The sequence below is a fragment of the Suricata suricatta genome, chromosome 10 (assembly GCF_006229205.1).
Source record: "Suricata suricatta isolate VVHF042 chromosome 10, meerkat_22Aug2017_6uvM2_HiC, whole genome shotgun sequence".
NCBI classification, from domain to species: Eukaryota; Metazoa; Chordata; class Mammalia; order Carnivora; family Herpestidae; genus Suricata; species Suricata suricatta.
The window spans coordinates 32,789,318-32,809,250 of NC_043709.1; the positions used below are offsets into that span (position 1 = coordinate 32,789,318).

General features: G+C 34.8%; 1 protein-coding gene across 6 annotated transcripts in view; it reads right to left on the bottom strand.

The window, feature by feature from the left end:
* LRRIQ1 (leucine rich repeats and IQ motif containing 1) overlaps positions 1 to 19,933 on the bottom strand; it is a 201,001-nt gene that overhangs the window by 10,671 nt on the left and 170,397 nt on the right. For 4 of the 6 annotated variants that reach the window (XM_029955741.1, XM_029955739.1, XM_029955738.1 and 1 more), the window contains one exon: positions 15,226 to 15,346. In XM_029955741.1, coding sequence (XP_029811601.1) covers positions 15,226 to 15,346 — 121 coding nt within the window. Of the gene's footprint in view, positions 1 to 12,295; positions 12,442 to 15,029; positions 15,347 to 19,933 lie in introns of those variants that run through there. The other 2 variants (XM_029955740.1, XM_029955743.1) reach the window with 2 other exon arrangements.

Consider the following 19,933-nt stretch of genomic DNA (forward strand, 5'->3'; position numbering starts at 1 on the left):
TGTTAATTAATTTAGCCAAAGTAAACCTTTAGCAAAAATATGCACTTCAAGTAAATCAGTTATCCTTTGGAATTTAAACATTTAAAACCCAAATTAGATTTTCAAGATCACATGGAGTCTTTGGAAGCTTTAATTTAAAACCTTCCTTTTATTTACACATTCATTCAACACGTATATACTTAGTGCATATTTTATAGCAGGCACTCTTCCATTCTGCCTCGCAGTGGACCTACCCTGTCCGTTTTCTTCTGTGTGCCAAATCGTATTAGTAACTATCACACCGTAGTTGCTTTCTATTTTACTCTATTCTATTAGTGCATCTTAACAGTCCTCATATGGAACTTGTATAAAACAAATACCTATTTCCACTTTCCCAGATAGTGAAGACTTGTGGATAGATTTACCAAAAACTTTTCATGGAAACTTTCATTATCCCTTTTCATGCTCATTAGTCCTTAGCAGGGAGACATTTGGCAACAATAAACATGGCTAGCCTGAGGATTTATTATATTATTACACTTCAGTTTCATTCATTTGACAAATGCATTTCACATTTGACCATACCCATTTACTTACTCACCACATTAGCTAGTGTAAGAAATTGGTTTGAAAGCAACAACAAAAACAACCTCCCCCAAAAACAGACTATAGCAGTTTATTTAAAAAAAGGAAATGAACATGAAGGAAAGGCATAAAAACTAGAAATCTACAGTTAGAAACATGATGCTTTAACCTGTTACCAATAGAGCATACATGGATCCTGTCCTCAAAAATGTAAAAAATGCGTGGGTTTTGTTTTACAAAAAATAAATGTAGTTGACAACTACATTTGTACATTTGTACAAATTTTCACTCAAATACAGTTGAAATATGTCATTCTGTGGATAATGTCAACTGCTGATAAAACCAACTACTGTGTTAGATCTATACACATTGTTCCATGGTTACTAATAACTGTTATATTTAACTGTCTGGAATCATTGTTGACTATTTCATTAAATTGTCTCAGATCTTGGAAATAGGCATTAAATTAAAGGACATTAAATCAACAGCTATTTAGTACGTGCCTGCTTTGTACTAGATTTGTAGTGCAAATGCGTTAGATGATTCCATCAATCATGTAAACATGCTCTTTGCATAGCAGTAATTAATTTTGATTATCTAGTTCTGGTTATGGGAACGTATTAAGGGTTAAAGTGTTAAGGTCAATGTGTTTGTTTGATCAATTTTAAATGTTCAGGATCAAGTATCAAGATCTAACAAATCTGTATTTTTAAGGCTTCTGCCAAAAAAAATGAGACCAAGAAAAGTTCAGAGTTAATGGGTTAAGCAATAATGAAAAGAGCCTTTACAGTTTAAAATTTTACATTGTTAGAGACCAACTCTTGCTGAACAAAAATGAAAAAAAAATTCTATGTGATGTAGCCCTTCTTTATTGACATATTACTTTACATCAAATACTTCAGATTTAAAAAAAGGATAAACAAAGTCAGATTTTGAATATGGAACAAGAATAAATTGGTCATAATTGTTTATAAAGTCTTATATTGACCTTCTTTTTATCTGGGCATAAACATAACACCAATAGTGGGATGGAAGTTTGAATCATTTAAATGGGAATTATGACAGTTAATTTTTGTTTTAAACTAAACTTTAGTTTTAGTTTAGTCAAGTTTTAGTTTAGGCAATTTTTTTTCTTGTACAATGAATTTTTGCAACAATTGGCATAGATAGTGGTATCATGCTGTTATTTTATTAGAAGATTTTATAGATAGAACATCACACTAAATGCTATTTAATATGCCAGTCAATTAAAAGTATTACTACAGTGCACATATTTAAAATCTCTTCAATATGCATTTAGCATCAATAAAATTTTTGCTTGAGCACAGTTATATTACTTTTTACTATCAAGACTATGGAAGTATTATGTATTATTGCCCATTTTTCTTCACTCGCTCTTCAATTCTCTGTCCTTGTCAGTTCACTCATACTTTCCTGAAAATGTCCTGTTGCAGGGATTTAAGTGTCCTCTACTTCCCAGGCCCTAGCTCAGCACTTTATATTGCCATCTCTTTCAATCCTCCTTACAACTCTAGAAGATGCACATCACTCTCATTTTCAAAAAGGGGAAACTGAGGTAACCCCATTAAACCATTTGTCCAAAGGTATGTGAATGTAATACAATTGAAATTCGGTTTCATATGATTAAGGTTTACTATAAAGAAAACAACATGGTGTTTAATAGAAATAAAATATGCCTCTAATGTAATAGTACCATAAAGAAGATCATTAGGAGCAAATGTCAGAGGGAAAAAGCTGTCCATCAACTGGAAATAAGGCCAATGGAATGAAGACTGAATAAAACGTATCAATGAGAAATAATATAATCCTGTTTTTGTGAGGAAATACAAGAGAAAGATATTTGTATACCTGTATCCATTTCTATACCCACCTATACTTTATATGATCTCATACCCTGAACAACTTTTTTTTTAATTTGAGAATGACCAGAAGTTTGTTTCAGACTTTATTCTTTACTTGTGACAGTGTCTCTCCGCTTACTCCTCAAGGTCTTTGTAAACTAGTTGGGACCAGAGTTTTTGAAGTTGTTCAAAGAACACTCCCATATTTGAGTTGATTTTGGCTGTATTACATGAACATGTACTTTAATAAAGTAATATTAATGAGTAGCATCTCTTTAACTTTGCAAAATTTTATATGGATTATTAGAGATTACATGTTTTTTCAAGATGGTATATGAGGAAAATATAGCAGAACGATGTAACGATCTAGATTTTTGAAAGTCCAGGTACAAGTAATACCAATATGCTAATTAGTGGACAATTGAAGCAAAACTTAATTTATTCTTTTTACATATAGTTTGTTTATACTGAAAAATATGCAAGGAGACACATGATTAGATGTAAATTTTACTCACCTTTTGACCACTTCTATGTGACAGAAAATTAAGTTTATGTCAAACATTTCTAAACATCCAGTGAGAAAAATCCACTGATTTGTAAAACTGAGTTATACACAGTAAGGGATCAGTAGGAAGCAGCAGAGCTGCCAGAGGTGAGAACGCTAACAAGAGACCTCGGGGCTTCAAAAAAGAAGTTTGAGGGAGATGCAGGTTCCGAGTGGGTTGGCAGAAGTCTTGCAAAACAACAAGATGAAAATTGGGGAGGTAAATTGAGCAATGAAGTGTCAGTAATTGGAATCCTATTTTTAAATTAAAATAAAATCACTTATAACTATACTTGCAACTATTACTTCTGCTGTTTTTCAGTTTGAAGATCAGGAAATGGTAATGTATCAAGAATTAGGAGGTACACTCTGTTACCTGTGTATGTATGCATGTATGTATCTATCTATCTATCTATCACCTACTATATTTTTTGACCTTTTTATGTAAAATTCTAACTTTATGATCTAAGTAAGAAGCTTGGTAATATGAAAGTGTTACATAATTGTGATTTTCTCTTCCTTTAAAAGTAAGAGACTGTGATGGGAATACTATTATTCTAGCTGCAGGAAGGAAAAAGCATGAATATCTCCACCTACATTTTGTTGGAAAATGTTCCCTAAATGGTTTTGAACAACAGTCACTAGCCCATTACCAAAGCTATAATTTCCTAAAAAGCACCAGGGGCCCCGAGTTTTGAGAGCACTGAATGACCCCCATTGTGTAGTCTATTTCAGGATATTCTTAGAAACAAATGTAGTTACTCAGACTGACTTACTAAAGATAAGTTCCTAAGGAGGCTAGCCTAGAGTAATCCATGTGTTTAAATTTAGAAGTGTCTCTTCAGAAAATATAATTATCTTTCTCACCCAGCCAAGTTTTCTTACTGTAGGAGTGGAGAAGGACAGCTAGTAACAACAGAGGTAGGTCCTTTTACCTTAAAAATTAACATTGCAACTCCTTAACAATTTGCATTGGGTGGAGTTTGTTATTAATACTTTCAGAGAAAACCCAAAGCCATTTCACATAAGAGATATCGCTTGTATTTTTGAAATATCAAAATAATGACATTTTTAATTTTTGAAAAAAAATTTAAGCCTTACATTTTTTTTCTTTTCCAAAGTTTTAATTAAATTCCAGTTTATTTACATACAGTGCAATATTGTTTCAGGTGTATATTTAGTGATTCATCACATACCACACCCAGTGCTCATCATATCAAGTGCCGTCCTTAATACCCCTCACCCATTTACCCCATCCCAGCCCGTCTCCCTCCACCCATCATCAGTTTGTTCTCTAGTTTGCTTCTCTCTGTTTCCTTCTCTATTCATGCACCCTGATGTTTACAGCAGCAGATAGGCAAATTATGGAAAGGGCCCAAAGGCCTATTGGCTGATGAATGATTAAAGAATATGTAATGTATACATACAATGGAGTATTATTCAGCCATAAAAAAAATGAAATCTTGTCATTTCCAAGATGTGGATGGAGCTAGAGAATATTATGCTGAGTGAAATAAGTCAGTCAGAGAAGGACAAATACCGTAAGATTTCACTCCTTGTGAAATTTAAGCTTTGCTTCTTAAAACATTTGCAACATTTGCTATATTAAGGTAGAGAGGCTGCATTTTTATAAAGTTAGAATTTTGATATTTGATTGAATTTGAAATCATCCCTATAACAGAATCACATAGGACAGCCACAAATAACTTCCACGGTACAATTCATTCAAGGTGAATTTAAAATATTAATATTAACCTCATCATCAAAAAGCGAACCCTCAACAGAAGGAGAATGCTTCTGTTTCCTTCTGGTTTGGGCCCATAAATATACTAGAGTTCTCTTCAAAATTTACTTCTGGAGAAACCAAAGGCCTGGTTCTCTATTATATTTGGTGTGGGAATAATCAGATTTAAAAGCAAGACCATGGGGCACATGGGGCTCAGCTGGTTAAGCATCCAACTTCAGCTTAGGTCATGATCTCACAGTCTGTGCGTTTGAGCGCTGCATTGGGCTCTGTGCTGACAGTTTAGGGCCCGGATCCCTGCTTCAGATTCTGTGTCTCCCTCTCTCTCTGCCCCTGTCCCTACTCACGCTCTGTGTGTGTGTCTCTCTCTCAAAAATAAACATTAAAAAATTAAAAAAATAAAAATAAAAATGCAAACCATCTTTCACACATTCTTATATATATTTAATTTTTATTTATTTCATTTTAAATGCTTATTTATCTTTAAGAGAGAGCAATCAATTGAGGGGGGACAGAGGGAGAAGGAGACAGAGGATCCAATCTGTCTCTGCACTGCCAGCAGAGAGCTTGATGCAGTAATCGAACTCACAAACCATGAGATCATGACCTGAGCTAAAGTCAGACGTTTAGCTGACTGAGCCACCCAGTCTTCCCTAATTTTTATGTATTTATTTGAGAAAGACAAAGACGGTGTGAGTGGGGAAGGGACAGAGAGAGAGGGAGACAGAATCCTCTGTTAGCACAGAGCCCAATGCGGGGTTTGAATTCACAAAACTGTGAGATAATGACCTGAGCTGAAAACAAGAGTAAGTCATTTACCAACCGATGCACCCAGGCACCCCATATGTGTTTTTAAAATTTATTTTAAAGAGAGATTACATGCATGAGCGAGGGAGGGGGCAGAGGGAGAGAGAGAATCCTAAGTAGGCTCTACTCAGCATGGAGCCCAACATGGGTGACCCTGGGATCATGACCCATAACCCTGGGATCATGAGCTGAGCCAAAATTAAGAGTCAAAAGCTTGGCCACTCAGGTGTCCCTTTCACACAGTCTTATAATTGAAAATCTGAAATTTCTCTTAAATAGGACAGCAGCTTGACATGTTATTCCTGCTTTTCTTATCATAACATTTTACATTTATATAAAATATCATAGATTTTTACTAATTACTTTCAGGATAACTTATTCATTAAGTTACCTTATAGGTATATGTCCATACTTAGTTCCCTCTTTAATGTCTTCAATATTAAATTTACAAACTTCTTTCTAAAAGTAAACATCTAGCTGAAGATTAAGCTAAAGATCATTTCCAAGTGCATACTATAAAATGTTGACTGGGTTCTTGGTAGGAAATTTTATTTGCTTGTTTGTTTACAGTAGGCATGCTGAATTTAAAAATCATTCCCGGCTTTTTAAAATTCAGCTTCATTTCATGTAATAGCTGTTATTTCTCATAGATGATGGGCATTTCTGATCTTTACTTGAAAAACAGATAAAGAAAAGGTTTATTATTTTTTCCCATCTCAGCTGTGTTTAGATAAAGTAATTAAAGATAATTTGCAAATATTTGAAGTCAGAGTCAGAAGTATTCTCGTATGGAGAAAATTTTCAGTTACACACAAGATTTTCATACTATAAAATATCACAAAGAGTAGCTTTGTAGTCCCTTTGTAGCTTTTTTAATTGGAAAATTGTCATTTACAAGTTTTCTTGTTTTATTTGCAGAGTATGGAATTCTAAAGCTCTCAGGACTCTTGGATCTCCTTTGTTTATTTTTTCTTTTTCTCTCTTTTCCCATGTGAGAACAAAATAGATATTTACATATTCATCTAATATTTTCCATGATATTTTCTAATGGACAAGCCAAACCTGAAATATCTCTTCCAACCTCACGAAAACATATGTGTGAGAAATGGGATTCAGGTTCAGATCTAACCTACTCGAAATTTCTTTCCTTTATTGCAGGTTGTCTTTTATCTACTAAATGTACAAAGGAGCTGTTAGTGTCTTAACGAAGGTCACAGACAAGCTGGTAAAGAGTCACACTAGGACTCGGAATTCATTTCCCTGTCTCTTAACACTCTTGGTAATACTCTTACCAATACCACACGGTCTCTCACTGTGTCTAAAAATGCAACTGTCATGTTAATCATCTCTTACCTCTAGACTTCATAATTCCAGTTTAGTGAGGGCTATGCTACACTGTATTAAAGTCATTCCTTAGTTAATTATTTTCCCTAATCACATGGTTTCATAGGCTGGCAGTAGCCTATAAAACTTAAAAGAAAGAGTAAAAGAATGATGGAATAACATTCTCTTAACAATTTGAGGGTTTCTTATGCTTTTCCTCAATTCTTCTCAATTGTGAAAATTTCCTAGCCTAAGATGCCATGAGTAAAATAATAGTGGGTCTTAATTTGGTCCAAGCTCTGACTCTCTTTTAAAGAAAAGAATAGTGAGTCAAATTTACTTTTATAAAGATGTGTTTTATATATATACACCTATAATTCATACACATATATAAGTTATTATATCTGGAGAGTAGTAATTTTAGTGCATTTAGTGCATGCCAGTCATCAGTGTATAAGCATGAATACACCCTTCATTATATGACTTGTGATAAAAGAATTTCTTTAAGCATTTCTCCTTTAAAGTGAGAAAAATGTTAAGCTTTCTCAACAGAGGGTGCTGAGGGGACACTGCCGGTTTTGCAGTTTCCTGCGTAGGTGGGGGTGAGTGGGCCTGGTGGGTTTCCGCGCCTCTGATGCAGCCGCCTGAGCCACAGGCCCAGAACAGGGTCCCTCTGCGCCGGCAGCTTCACCCTGGAGGTAAGCTGGGTGCTATCGCCTTCACCGGGAAACCTAAGCCTGCTGTGCCTCTGCCTTATCGGGACCCACTCTCACTGCATACCTATGCGGCCCGCTGTTCAGTCCCTGCCCTGCCTCCGGCCCTCCAGAGGATCGCCTCTTGTTTGCCTGGTAACTCCGGGCCAGCTTCGGTCTGGCCAAATAGCTTGTCTGCTATCTGGTGGCTGAACCTCTCCTTCTCCAGACAGGTCTGAACGCTTTCTAAGTGTGTCCTTCCTTGTCCCTCAGCCCTAGGGTACCCCATAGTCTCCTTATATTTCAGAGCCGATGTGGGTAATACTTTAGTAGAGGAGATAATACTTAAGTTCCCTGTTTAACTGACTGTATGATAGTTGTCTCCTGAGTGAACCCAGACTGTTACAATTTATTCTTCTATAAATTATAAGCTCCATGAAGGCCAAAATATGCTAGTGATGCTCCTCACTCTTGCACCTGTGTAATGCACTGGGCCTCTAGCGGCACTCTGTAAATATTTTTCAAGGAACAAATGACAGGATTGGCTCCAAGTAGATTGGATCCATGGGAACTTGAATCTCCTGATTGGGTTGTTTGAAAGACTCACCTGGAAGGAAAACTTTACTGTTTGGATAAATTGTACAAACCAGGATTCTGGACAGATCAAGTGCTCTTAGACGCTTTGGCACATTCTGTTGGATATCTACCAGTCAATCTTTTACCCTTCTTTGTCAGTACAGCCTGTCCCTCACTATGGAACAGGAAAACGACAAATGCTGTTTCTAGCTCTTATCTCACATTTCTTGCTCCACAGTGGAGCAGAGTCAGTCAGTCAGTCAGTCAGTCAGTCAGACAGTAATCCACAAAGTCCACATTATCTATACATTACAGGGCCTACTGTATGCCAGGGAGCTCCTCTAGTTACCTAGGATACCACGTTAAATTCCCTGACCCCCTGGAACATACATGCTAGTAGGGGAGAAAGACGGCAGACACTAAAGGTACAAAACTAATATGACGTGTGGCCAACAAAATCTAAAGGAAGTGTGTTTAGTACTATTGAGAGAGATTTTTGTCCTTACTAGAGACCAAGCCTTCACAATTTCGGTTTCAGGTTGATTGAATTCATAAGAGAGTGCTATTTATAACATATTACAACCTTTCTTTAATATCAATAGCCATTTATTAATAAAGTAAATCCCAGGTAATAGCTGGCAAGGAACATTTTTTTGAGATTTTCTTCTTCCCCCTTTTTTTCTTTTCTCCCCCTCCTCCCCCACCCTTTTATTAAGCTGCTCCAGGTTCACAACAAAATTCAGGGGAGGATACAGAGACTCTCCTTAGACACCCCTGCCCCACACGTGCATGGTGTCTCTTATAATCAATATCCCTCAGTGCTTTTGTTGTAACTGGTGAACCTAGACTGACATAAAATAATCACCCAAAGTCCATAGTTCACATTACAATCCATTCTTGGTTTTGTACAATTTATGGGTTTAGAAAAATTGTATAATGAATAACATGTATCATCACTATGGTATCATACAGAGTATTTTCCACACCCCCCAAATACCCTGTGCTCAACCTGTTCATCTCTTCTCCCCTCTACCCTCTAGCAACCTATGATACCTTTCATAGTTTTGCCTTTTCAAGAACATCACAGAGTTGGAATCATATCGTAAATAGCCTTTTAGATTGGCTTCTTCCACTTAGTAATATGCACTTAAATTTCCTCCATGTCTTTTCATGGTTTCATAGCTCATTTCTTTTGAGCACTAAGTAACAGTCCATTATCTGGATGTACCACATATTATTTAGACAGTCACCTACCAAAGGACATCTTGATTGCATCCAAATTTTGCCAGTTATAAATTAAGCTACTATAAACATCAATGTCCAGGTTTTTGTGTAAACATAAAATTTCAACTCCTTTGGGTAAATATCAATAAACACAAATGCTGGATCACATGGTAATAGATTTTCAGTTTTCTAAGACTTCCTTCTTTTCACCAAACTTTCTTCCAAAGTGGTCGTACCATTTTGCATTCCTACCAGCAATGGAGTTCCTGTTGCTCCACATCCCTACTAGCATTTGGTATCGTACATGTTCTGGATTTTGGCCATTTTCATAGGTGTTTAGTGGTATTTCATGGTTTTAATTTGGATTCCCTTTTATAGGGAGTATTAAAGGGAATTTGTTCTTTGTTTTCCTTCAATATTGTGTTGGTTATCCTAGGTCTGTACCCTCGCCATCTTTGTGCTTTTTTAATGGCCTGTAGAGTGCTTTCTACATTGTAAGCACATACTTGCTTGGATCGTGATGCATGGTTTATATAATGACCTACAGATATGGGCAATATATTTAAGTGCTTGCTCAGTGAGGAACCATAGATGCATATTATGTATATATACTGCAGCTAAGTACAAAATTAGATATCTATATGTATATACAGACATACACGAGTATATGCCATGCTAATAATTCTTTATTTGCAAATTAAAAATTGTGTTAATAGAATATGCTTAGAGTAAATTTGAATTAAACTTTACTAGTGATCTTTGGAATCTATTTTTGCTTTAGCTATCAACTTTAGTCTCAATCTGCAATTGGATATTGACATCTAGTAAACTATTTCACTTTTTACTTTTGATAACCAAAAATATTCTTTTTTGATAAAAACTGTAAAATTACTTTGTCAACCCTGGAGGCATTGTATAATGTTAAAAGTGGCTCAGAACACACTTCTTCAACCGATCTTGAACTTTCTAAAACACTAAGGTATTGTTAGAAATTGTTAGTTACCCAATACCTCCACTTTACTTTTTTAAAAAATTATTTATCTAGGGGTGCCTGGGTGGCTCAGTCGGTTAAGTTTCCGACTTCAGCTGAGGTCATGATCTTATGGTCCGTGAGTTTGAACCCTGTGGCAGGCTCTGTGCTGACAGTTAAGAGCCTGGAGCCTGCTTCGGATTCTGTGTCTCCCTATCCCTCTGTGCCTCCCCCTCTCATGCTTTCTGTTTCTCAAAAATAAATAAACATTAAAAATTTTTAAATTTTATTTAAATTTCAGTTAGTTAACGTAAAGTGTAGTATGTGTTTCAGGAGTAGAACCCAGTGACTCATCACCTGCATATAACACCCAAGTGCCCTCCTTAATGCCCATCACCCATTTAACCCATCCCCCCACACCACCCCTGCAGCAACTTTGTTCTCTGTATTTAAGAGTCTCTTATGGTTTGCCTCCCTGTTTGTTTTTGTCTTATTTTTCCATCTTATGTTCATCTTTTGTGTTTCTCAAGCTACATATATGAGTGAAATCTTATGGTATCTGTTTTTCTCCACCTGACTTATTATACTTAGTATAATACACTCTAGTTCCATCCACATAGTTGCAAATGGCAAGATTTCATTCTTTTTGATTGCTGAGTAGCATTCCATTGTATATACAAACAAGAGCTTCTTTATCCATTCATAAGGTGATGGACATTTAGACTCTTTCCATAACTTGGCTATTGTCAATAGTGCTGTTATAAACATTGGGGTGCATGCTCCCCTTCAAATCAGCGTTTTTGTATCCTTTGGATAAATATCTAGTAGTACAGTTGCTGGGTTGTAGGGCAGCTCTATTTTAATTTTTCGAGAAACCTTTCAAATTTACCTGAACCCCGGCTTCATCTTTAATTCAATCGTATTTGCATTACTTTAGTTTGTTCAAACTCTGGCCCAGACAGTCTCCTCAGGGTTCAACAAACGTAGGTTCATATTTTATCTTTTACCTTCCACGTCTTTCCTTATTTACATCCCAAATGTCACCCCAAGTACAAATAAAACAATTGCCTCCAAGAAGCCTTTCTCACACACTTTAATGATAATAGCTGCTTTGCTTGTAAAAAATATGTTTTTCCATATTCAGAAAGTTCAGAATCATATTATAAGGGCTTACATTTCATGAGATTTTAGATATGCTTAAAGAAGAATTTGACTTTGGGCTGATTATGCACTATTACAGGGGTATTGTGGATCTTCAATCTTTGGCTAACTCTGAAAATGGATTATGTCCTAGAAAGTAGAGAGATGATTAGGGAAAGGTATCTAAAAACCTAAACTAGGTATATAGTGAGCAGTGATCATTCACCAGATGGCTCTTGAATGAATAAAGAAGAAGAACTATATTACTTATGTTCTATTCTTACAATTCAGCTGTTATATTTTATTTTTAAAAAAATTTTTAATGTTTATTTATTTTTGAGACAGAGAGAGACAGAGCACAAGCAGGGAAAGGGCAGAGAGAGAGGGAGACACAGAATCTGAAGCAGGCTCCAGGCTCTGAGCTGTCAGGACAGAACCCAATTTGGGACTCGAACTCACAAACTGTGAGATCTAGACCTGAGCCAAGGTAGGACACTTAACTGACTGAGCCACCCAGGCCCCCCTCAGCTGTTAAGTTTTAGTCCATGGAGGAATAAAAAGCAATATAGCACTGGGTTTGGAATAAGCAAAGATGGGTTCAAGCTGCTGCTTTTCCTTGCTAAGGGTTTTGGGCCAAGGCAAATTAAATAAACTCTGAGTCTTATTGATATTAGTTGTTAAAGAAAAATCATCATTATAAATAAGAAAAGATAATGAAAATAAATTTGTAAAGCTATAGATTGCATAGTAATAAAATTATTATTGCAATACTTTATCAACAATTAAATGGAAATTTAATTGACCAAGATCTTTTGAGAAAATCAAATATTTTGTCTAAATATTGCCTAAATGAAGAAATTTGCATACTCTATTTGTAAATGGCATTAAAAAAATAAGAATGTGACCTCTTACATCTTTTTTTTAAAACCACAGGGTAGACTTGAAGGCCAAATAGCAGAAGATTGCCTTGACCTCTTTTAAGAAAGTAGTCAGACCTAAAAGAAAAGGGAGAGGAAGCTTAGGAAATTCTCTGACAGCATTGTTTGAGATGACTGTCACGAAGCTGGTTTTAGTATCTTCAGGAAAGGAAGACAATTCCACTTTGAAGTTGTTTAAAATTATGCAATAGCAACATAAAACAAAAACAGTAAAAACAACAAGTAGTTACTATATGTTAGGAAATGTATCACATGCTTTACCTTTATTGTTACTCATTTCGTCCTCACCAAACTCTATGAGATACATTGTTGTTCCCATTTTACAGATAGTTAACTCATTCTATTTTAAACCTGAGTTTATCTGATGCTACAGAATACATGTTACAAATATTGTACCAATATTGAAAGAGAAATATCTAGTTCAAAGGATGAAAGAGTTTTCTAGCTGCAGCCCATAAACTACTCCCTAGCTTTGGCTTGCAAAGCTAAAAGAAATGCTTTAGTTTTAATAAGGTGATAAGTTTTTTGAGAGAGAGAGGAAAAAAAGCTTTCAAAATCCCAAAACTGTATGTGGTTGGCTCAGGGCCATGGAGGCCTAGGACCCAACGGTTTTGATGGTTAAAAGATTTCTATGGATAATAGGCCACCCCAAGTTTTTAGTTAAGTAACTATTAAGAGTAGGTGTCTTATAAGCTGAGCTTGTTATCCCACGTGCCTAGATACTAGTGACGTTAATATCTTACTTCAGTTGACTCTTCTTTTATGGCTATGTTTAGGTGGCAATTATAAAAACTATTTATTAATCCCTTGTTTTGTGCCAGGTATTGTCTTAAATGCCCTACATTTTATCCTAACAATAACTCTTGAAGGAAGATATAGTACTTCTCTGGTCATTCTCATTTTAAGGATCGGCAAGTTGTCATGATACAACACCAGGCAGACTGATGGCAGAGCCCACACTTCACCATTATATTATACAGATGCTGTAGGAAGCTAGTAACTACAAAAACTCAGTAAGTGGTATTTTATTCATAATCATTCTTTTATTTAATAAAAACTCTATTTTTCTAAATGTGTTTGTCTTGAGTTGTCACTGGGTGAACAGATTTAGTGATTAGTAGCATTCACCATAATGTCATTTACTGACAACTAATTCAAATCAGCGAGGATAGCCATATTACACTTCCTTAGAGAATGTATTGTTGAATCACTATATTGTACATCTGAAATTAATATAACACTGTATGGTAACTATACTGGAATTAAAATTTTAAGAGAAAATAACACTATTAAAAAAAGAAGTTAACTCTATATAACGATCTTGTATTTTCTAGAATCTATGATTTGATGTCACATAGTGAAAGGTAAAGCTAGAGCATTTTAGGATAGTTGCTGATTTATTGAGCTGTTCATGTTTTAACAGTAAGATGATACATGATGAATAGAAACTTTGATATTATGAAATCATTTTTTTGGTAATATTTTTGGTTTTGTACTACTGCTCCAAAGTGATATTTAATAAGTTCATAATATACAATACTTAAAATCAAGATAGCATTATTTTATTATTGTGACACAGGTTGATTATTTCTGAAATGTAATATATATTTTGAAATTTGATGTAATTAACAAATTATGTTAATAATGCAAAAATTTTATATTAGATCAATAATTAGTTTTATTTAGTGAATAAACTTAAAATATTTCTTTCTTAGCTGTAAGGACTAGAACTTTTGTGACCAGATTCTATAATCAAGTAAGGAAAATTCAGGCATTCTAGGAACTTTGAAGCCTGGGAAATAGCTTTAAATTAAAGATATTAAAATCATGATTGCAAAACCAATTTAAAATTTATCAAAATGAACTTGCATATGTTAATGAATTTAAATGACTGGATTGTAATAATGCCACATACCTGGATACAACGTGAAAGAAAACCACTGTAAAGTTTTTGTTTGTCTATAGAGCACTATCTGGATTATTGGGTTTTTCACACTCAATCAATAAAACCTTTTCAAGAAAAACATAAGGCTTATAATAAAATATGAGTTAATGTGTGGACTTCTGAGGTTTATTATACTTTGGGGAAATTAACAAAATATGATACCTAAATAAAACATCATTTATACTAATATACTAAAACATTTTAGAAGATATTCCAAAATCTCTAGGGTATATAAGGAGTTTGAAAAATTTAAACTTTATTACTATAAGATATAGATACTTTTAAATGTTTATTTTTTCAGTTAATAACTGCAATGCAATTCTTGTTGACATGATATCGAAGGTCATAGATGGGTGGGTCAAGTTTACAAGTGTAAAAAATTATGAATAAATATAAACTGTCATCTAGTCAACAGAAATAGTGTCTTAAAGCATGGTTTTGACGGGTTTGATAATAATACTATTATCTAAAAATCTGTTATATTAAAAAGTTTTCTTTAAAAGTTAAGGTGAACTACAACATCTATTAAGTCAGTGACAAGAGGCCAAAATACACTACTTTGGTATATTAATCCAACTTTTTGCAAGGAGCCTAAAAGTCCTTTTAGAACTAAATGATCAAAAATTCAACATATTCAGGGAAGGTAAGGAAAGTAGAACATGGAGTCACAGAATTGTAATTAAAATAAAAATTGATGCTGTTAATTTTAGAAATGATTTAATTTGGCTTATATCAAAAGAAGACATGTAAAGAAAGAAAAAAACTTCCAATCACACTTTCAGGCAGTTCTGGTTGCTGGCCGCCTACCCCTTATCTATAAAGGAAGGCTTGTTGGCATTATGTTCATCAATTCATTTGTGATTTCTAAATTAATTCTGAAGGAAACCACAACTTACTTGAAGATCCCGCTGAGTGTCTGTGTGCCTGACTTTTTTTTTCTCTCTTCACAGACAAAGCACTTCCACTGGTCATGGAAAAAAGGTCTAAATCCGTGTCTTCTCTGCTTACAAGTCTTGCCTGGGAGCAATGGGAGAGAATGTATACAATCATGAAACAAAATATGGCATTTTCTGAATGCAGCTCACATTACCCCAAATAAACAAACAGGCTCTGTCAAACAACCTTCTTCAAAATGATACCACAATCCTTTACTGCTGCCCAGGCAGAACAAATGCACTATGTCAAAGCATTTTTTGCAAATAAGAGCCGATTTTAAAATTGAGGTTTGCTATTTGAGTCTGTACAACAAAAGAAAACATTTTAGTACAGTAATTTTGATGAAAATCAATCTTAAAGGCAACTGGTGAAACTTGAAACAGCTTAACATCACTTATTTACCAAGTATATTATTTAATTCTTAATTGAATGTTAGAAATGTCATATTGGATTATTTTCTGCAATATTTACATCTTACCAGTTTTAAGTCTTAGTCTTCTCCACATATTCCTCAAAATGCCTTTCATCCCTTAGTTGTATACTACAAAGTCATAAAAAATCTCTACCTTCTCATTAAAGCATTATTAATATAAAAATATTATCCAGAAAGTCTAACTTAAGGGTAATGGTAAATATATAGAAATTTCAAGATATATTAGCGTAAGGACATAGGATTAAATATTTTATTTTATCTATAATTACCAACTGGACTTTTATTACTATCTTGGACTGAACCTAACAGTTGAAAGAATCACTTCTTGCCTATAGAATATTATTTTACATAATGTCTAATGTTATTAAGTACAGATTTATCAGGATTCAGCCCTGAAGTAAGGGAAAATGCCATGATGGAAGCAAAGCAGACTCAAAATAACTAGGATTTAACCCAAACCACAGATGCCTGAAATCCTGTGAGAGAGCATTGTCCTTAATGTTTGATGTGAGACAAATTTAAAAAGAGCAAAATAAAGTCATAAAACCATCACTGTGCTTAAAAAGCTATCCCCATATGAGGGGCTACAAAATCTCATGAAAATAAAATCTAAAGATCATTCTTTTTCAAATTCAGATTTTTGCATTTCTCCTTTACATGCCTCTTCCCAACTTCTTCCCACTGTCATGTGCACAAACTTCGCGTTGTTAAGTAAGCAAGTTTGCTATTGTTGAACTCAGAAAAGACAACCATTCTCTGTCAGTCACTTTTTGATGTACCTGGCTATGTGATACAATTATATTGTCAAAAGACGTCAGTGGAAAACTGTTTAAAAGTGAAATACATAACAAGTGGCTTCTAATTTATACTTGTGATTGGTATAAAAAATACTACACGTTCTTTCTGAATTTATTTCAAATAGTGCACAAAAGTATGTATCTAATATTTCCAGTGGTATAACACCATCAGTACTAAGCCTTAGAAAAACCAGTTATGGGGTGCCTGGGTGGCTCAGCTGGTTAAGTGGCAGGCTTAGGCTCAGGTATGATCTCACCATTTGTGGGTTTGAGCCCCATATCAGGGTCTCTGCTGCCTGGATTTTCTGTCCCCCTTTCTCTCTGCCTCTCCCTCATTTATTCTTTCTCTCTCTCTCTTTCTCTTCTTCCATCCCTCTCTCTCTCCCTCTCACTCCCTCAAAAATAAACAAATAAAAATTTATTAAAAAAATAACCAGTCAAGAATAAGGAGGAAATGCCAAAGCAATTCTACAGTTTGATGAGATCAGTTACAAAAAAAGGAAAAACATGTTAACCACACAGGGACCCTCCTGTTAGCTCAGGAGGCTTTAACTACAAGACTTAAGATTTTTAAATCAGGTTTTATTTGCTTTAATTTGATGACATAATTTCATTACACCTATTCAGAAGCTAGAAATCTCACCCTCCTCCATATACTATGATACCTACATGTCAAGAAAATATTCGTGAACACGTGCCTTCCAAAAATCTCATTCCCATCTAGCCATTAACACCCAAAAGATTGTTTCTTCTGAAGAAGAAAATAATTAATGTCAGTTACTAATTGGGCCAGATTATAACAAGGAATCAAATTAAGAAGTGAAATTTAATAGGAATACACTATTTCACAATAGTGCCACCTGGCAGCTTAAAATACAAATCCAGATGTTTTATGAAGGGGTTAGTGAAAGGCCCAGTAATGCATCTAACACAGCCAGATATGCATTAACATTCAGAGTCTGTTTCTGAAAACATTCGTTTTTATTTTTTATTTTATATTTTAAATTTTTTTAATGTTTCTTATTTATTTTTGAGAGACAGAGAGAGACAGTGTGAGCAGGGGAGGGTCAGAGAGAGAGGGAGACACAGAATTTGAAATAGGCTCCAGGCTCTGAGCTGTCAGCACAGAGCCCGATGCGGGGTTGGAACCCATGAGATCATGACCTGAGCTGAAGCCAGACGCTTAACGGACTAAGCCACCCAGGTGTCCCAGAAAACATTCGTTTTTAAACAAAACATTATTCTTCCTTTAACTGTTAAAATGGATTTTCTTCATTATTTCTCTATTTGTTTTCTTCTATATCATGCAAAATGGATATACTTAAGAACTGAATATGACTGCCTGTGTTTTTCTTACTCTACAAAAAATGTATGCGAATTCTAAAACACTGTAATATTAGACATTTTGTATGGTTACACCATAATAAACAGTTTTGAGTCAATGCTAGATAAGAATATTCTTATGTGCAATTCAATAGCAAATATTTTTTAAGTAGTAATTTGCAAAATGCTCATACATCTTTGTTTTCTGCAAGGGTTGTAAATTTTTTCCCCATACTTTCACAATAAAATGAGGAGCATGAATTCTTGAACATGACTTTAAAATTTTTTTTTAATGATATTTATTTATTTTTGAGAGAGAGAGAGTGGGTAAGAGGCAGAGAGAGAGGAAGACACAGAATCTGAAACAGGCTTCAGGCTCCAAGGTGTCAGCACAGAGCCTGACATGGGGTTCAAACTCAAGAACGGTGAGATCATTACCTGAACCAAAGTCCAATGCTTAATGGGCTAAGCAACCTAGATGCCCCTTTTGAACATGACTTCTAAGGATCTGGATCTTGATTCACCTCCAACCCATGCAAATTAATCACAAACAGAGAATCTCTCACATCTAATAAAGAACAGGAAATTCCTCTTTCTCCTTTTTTTCATAGACAATATTTTATTAAGTATTTAGTTTTAAAATTTTAGAAGTTAAGACATACTAAACAGCGCACATAAAATATTTATTTCCTTATTATCTAGATTTTTAAAGTTTATTTATTTATTTTGGGAGAGAGAGAGACAGCACAAGCCACGGAGGAAAAGAGAAAGAAGGAGAAAGAATTCCAGGCAAACTCTGAGCTGTCAGTGCAGAGCTTGACACAGAGCTAGAACCCATGAAACCCTGAGACCGTGACCTGAATTGAAACCAAGAGTAGGGAGGCTCAACCAACTGAGCCACCCAGGCACCCCAAGATTTTTAAGAAGATAAATAAGTGCACTTGGGTGGCTCAGTTAAATGTCTGGCTCTTGATTTTGGCTCAGGTCATGATCTCAGGGTTCACGAGATGGAGCCCCAGGCTATCAGCACAGAGCCTGCTTGGGATTCTGGCTCTTCTCTCTCTCTCTGCTCCTCCCCCTGCATGCCCTCTCTGTCTATTTCTCTGAATAAGTAAATAAATAAATTTTAAAAATTAAATAAAAATATAAATAAAATTTATTTTTTTAAATTTATTTTTATATTGAGAGAAAGATAGAGAGCAAATGGGGGCGGGGCAGAGAGAGGAGGGGACAGAATTCCAAGCAGGTTCCACACGGTCAGCACAGAACCCAATGTGGGACTCGAACCTGCAAACTGCCATGACTAGAGCTGATATCCTCAGACACTTAATTGACTGTGTGCCACCCAGGTGCCCCAAGAGAAATAAAATGTGTAAAGCAAAATTCACTTAGAAACTCTCTTATAACAGTATTCAAAAATTTTTAGAATATTATTTTCAAAATTAATGTAAGTGGTATCTCTTTTCTGCAACTTGCTTATTTTTCACTATGTATTATATAAATTGATATAAATTGAGTTCATCCATTTTACCCCTCCATTTATAATATGTTATTATCATTGTACAAACTCCTTTTCTCATTTAAATCAACAACTCATTATATAACATACGTGGACATGGAAGACACTTTAAATGTCTTATAGAGCTATAATTTACAGGCAATGAAATGCACAGTACTGGAACATAAAGTTCAAACATTTTCAAAATTTTTATTTTGAAGTAACTTAAAATTCCTGTAGAAGTTGTAAAAATTAGTATTGGGAGTTTCCTGAATAACTTCCAGCCAGTTTGCCCAATCATATAAGTGGGATTCATAAAACCAGGAAATTTGCATTGGTGCCATACCATTACTAAACCACAGACCTTATTAAGATATTAATATTAATAGTAATATTATATAGTGACTTTAATAATTTTCCTAGTGATTAACAATGTTTAACATCTTTTTATGTGCTTATTTTTCTCTGAAAAGCCTCTTAGATGAAGTATCTATTCAAGCTCTTTGTTCATTTTCTAATTACACTGTTCAATTTAATTATTGTTTACAGATGACGACTGTGATAGTGAATTTTTGTAACAACTTGACTGGGCCACAGGGTACCTTGACATTTGGTTA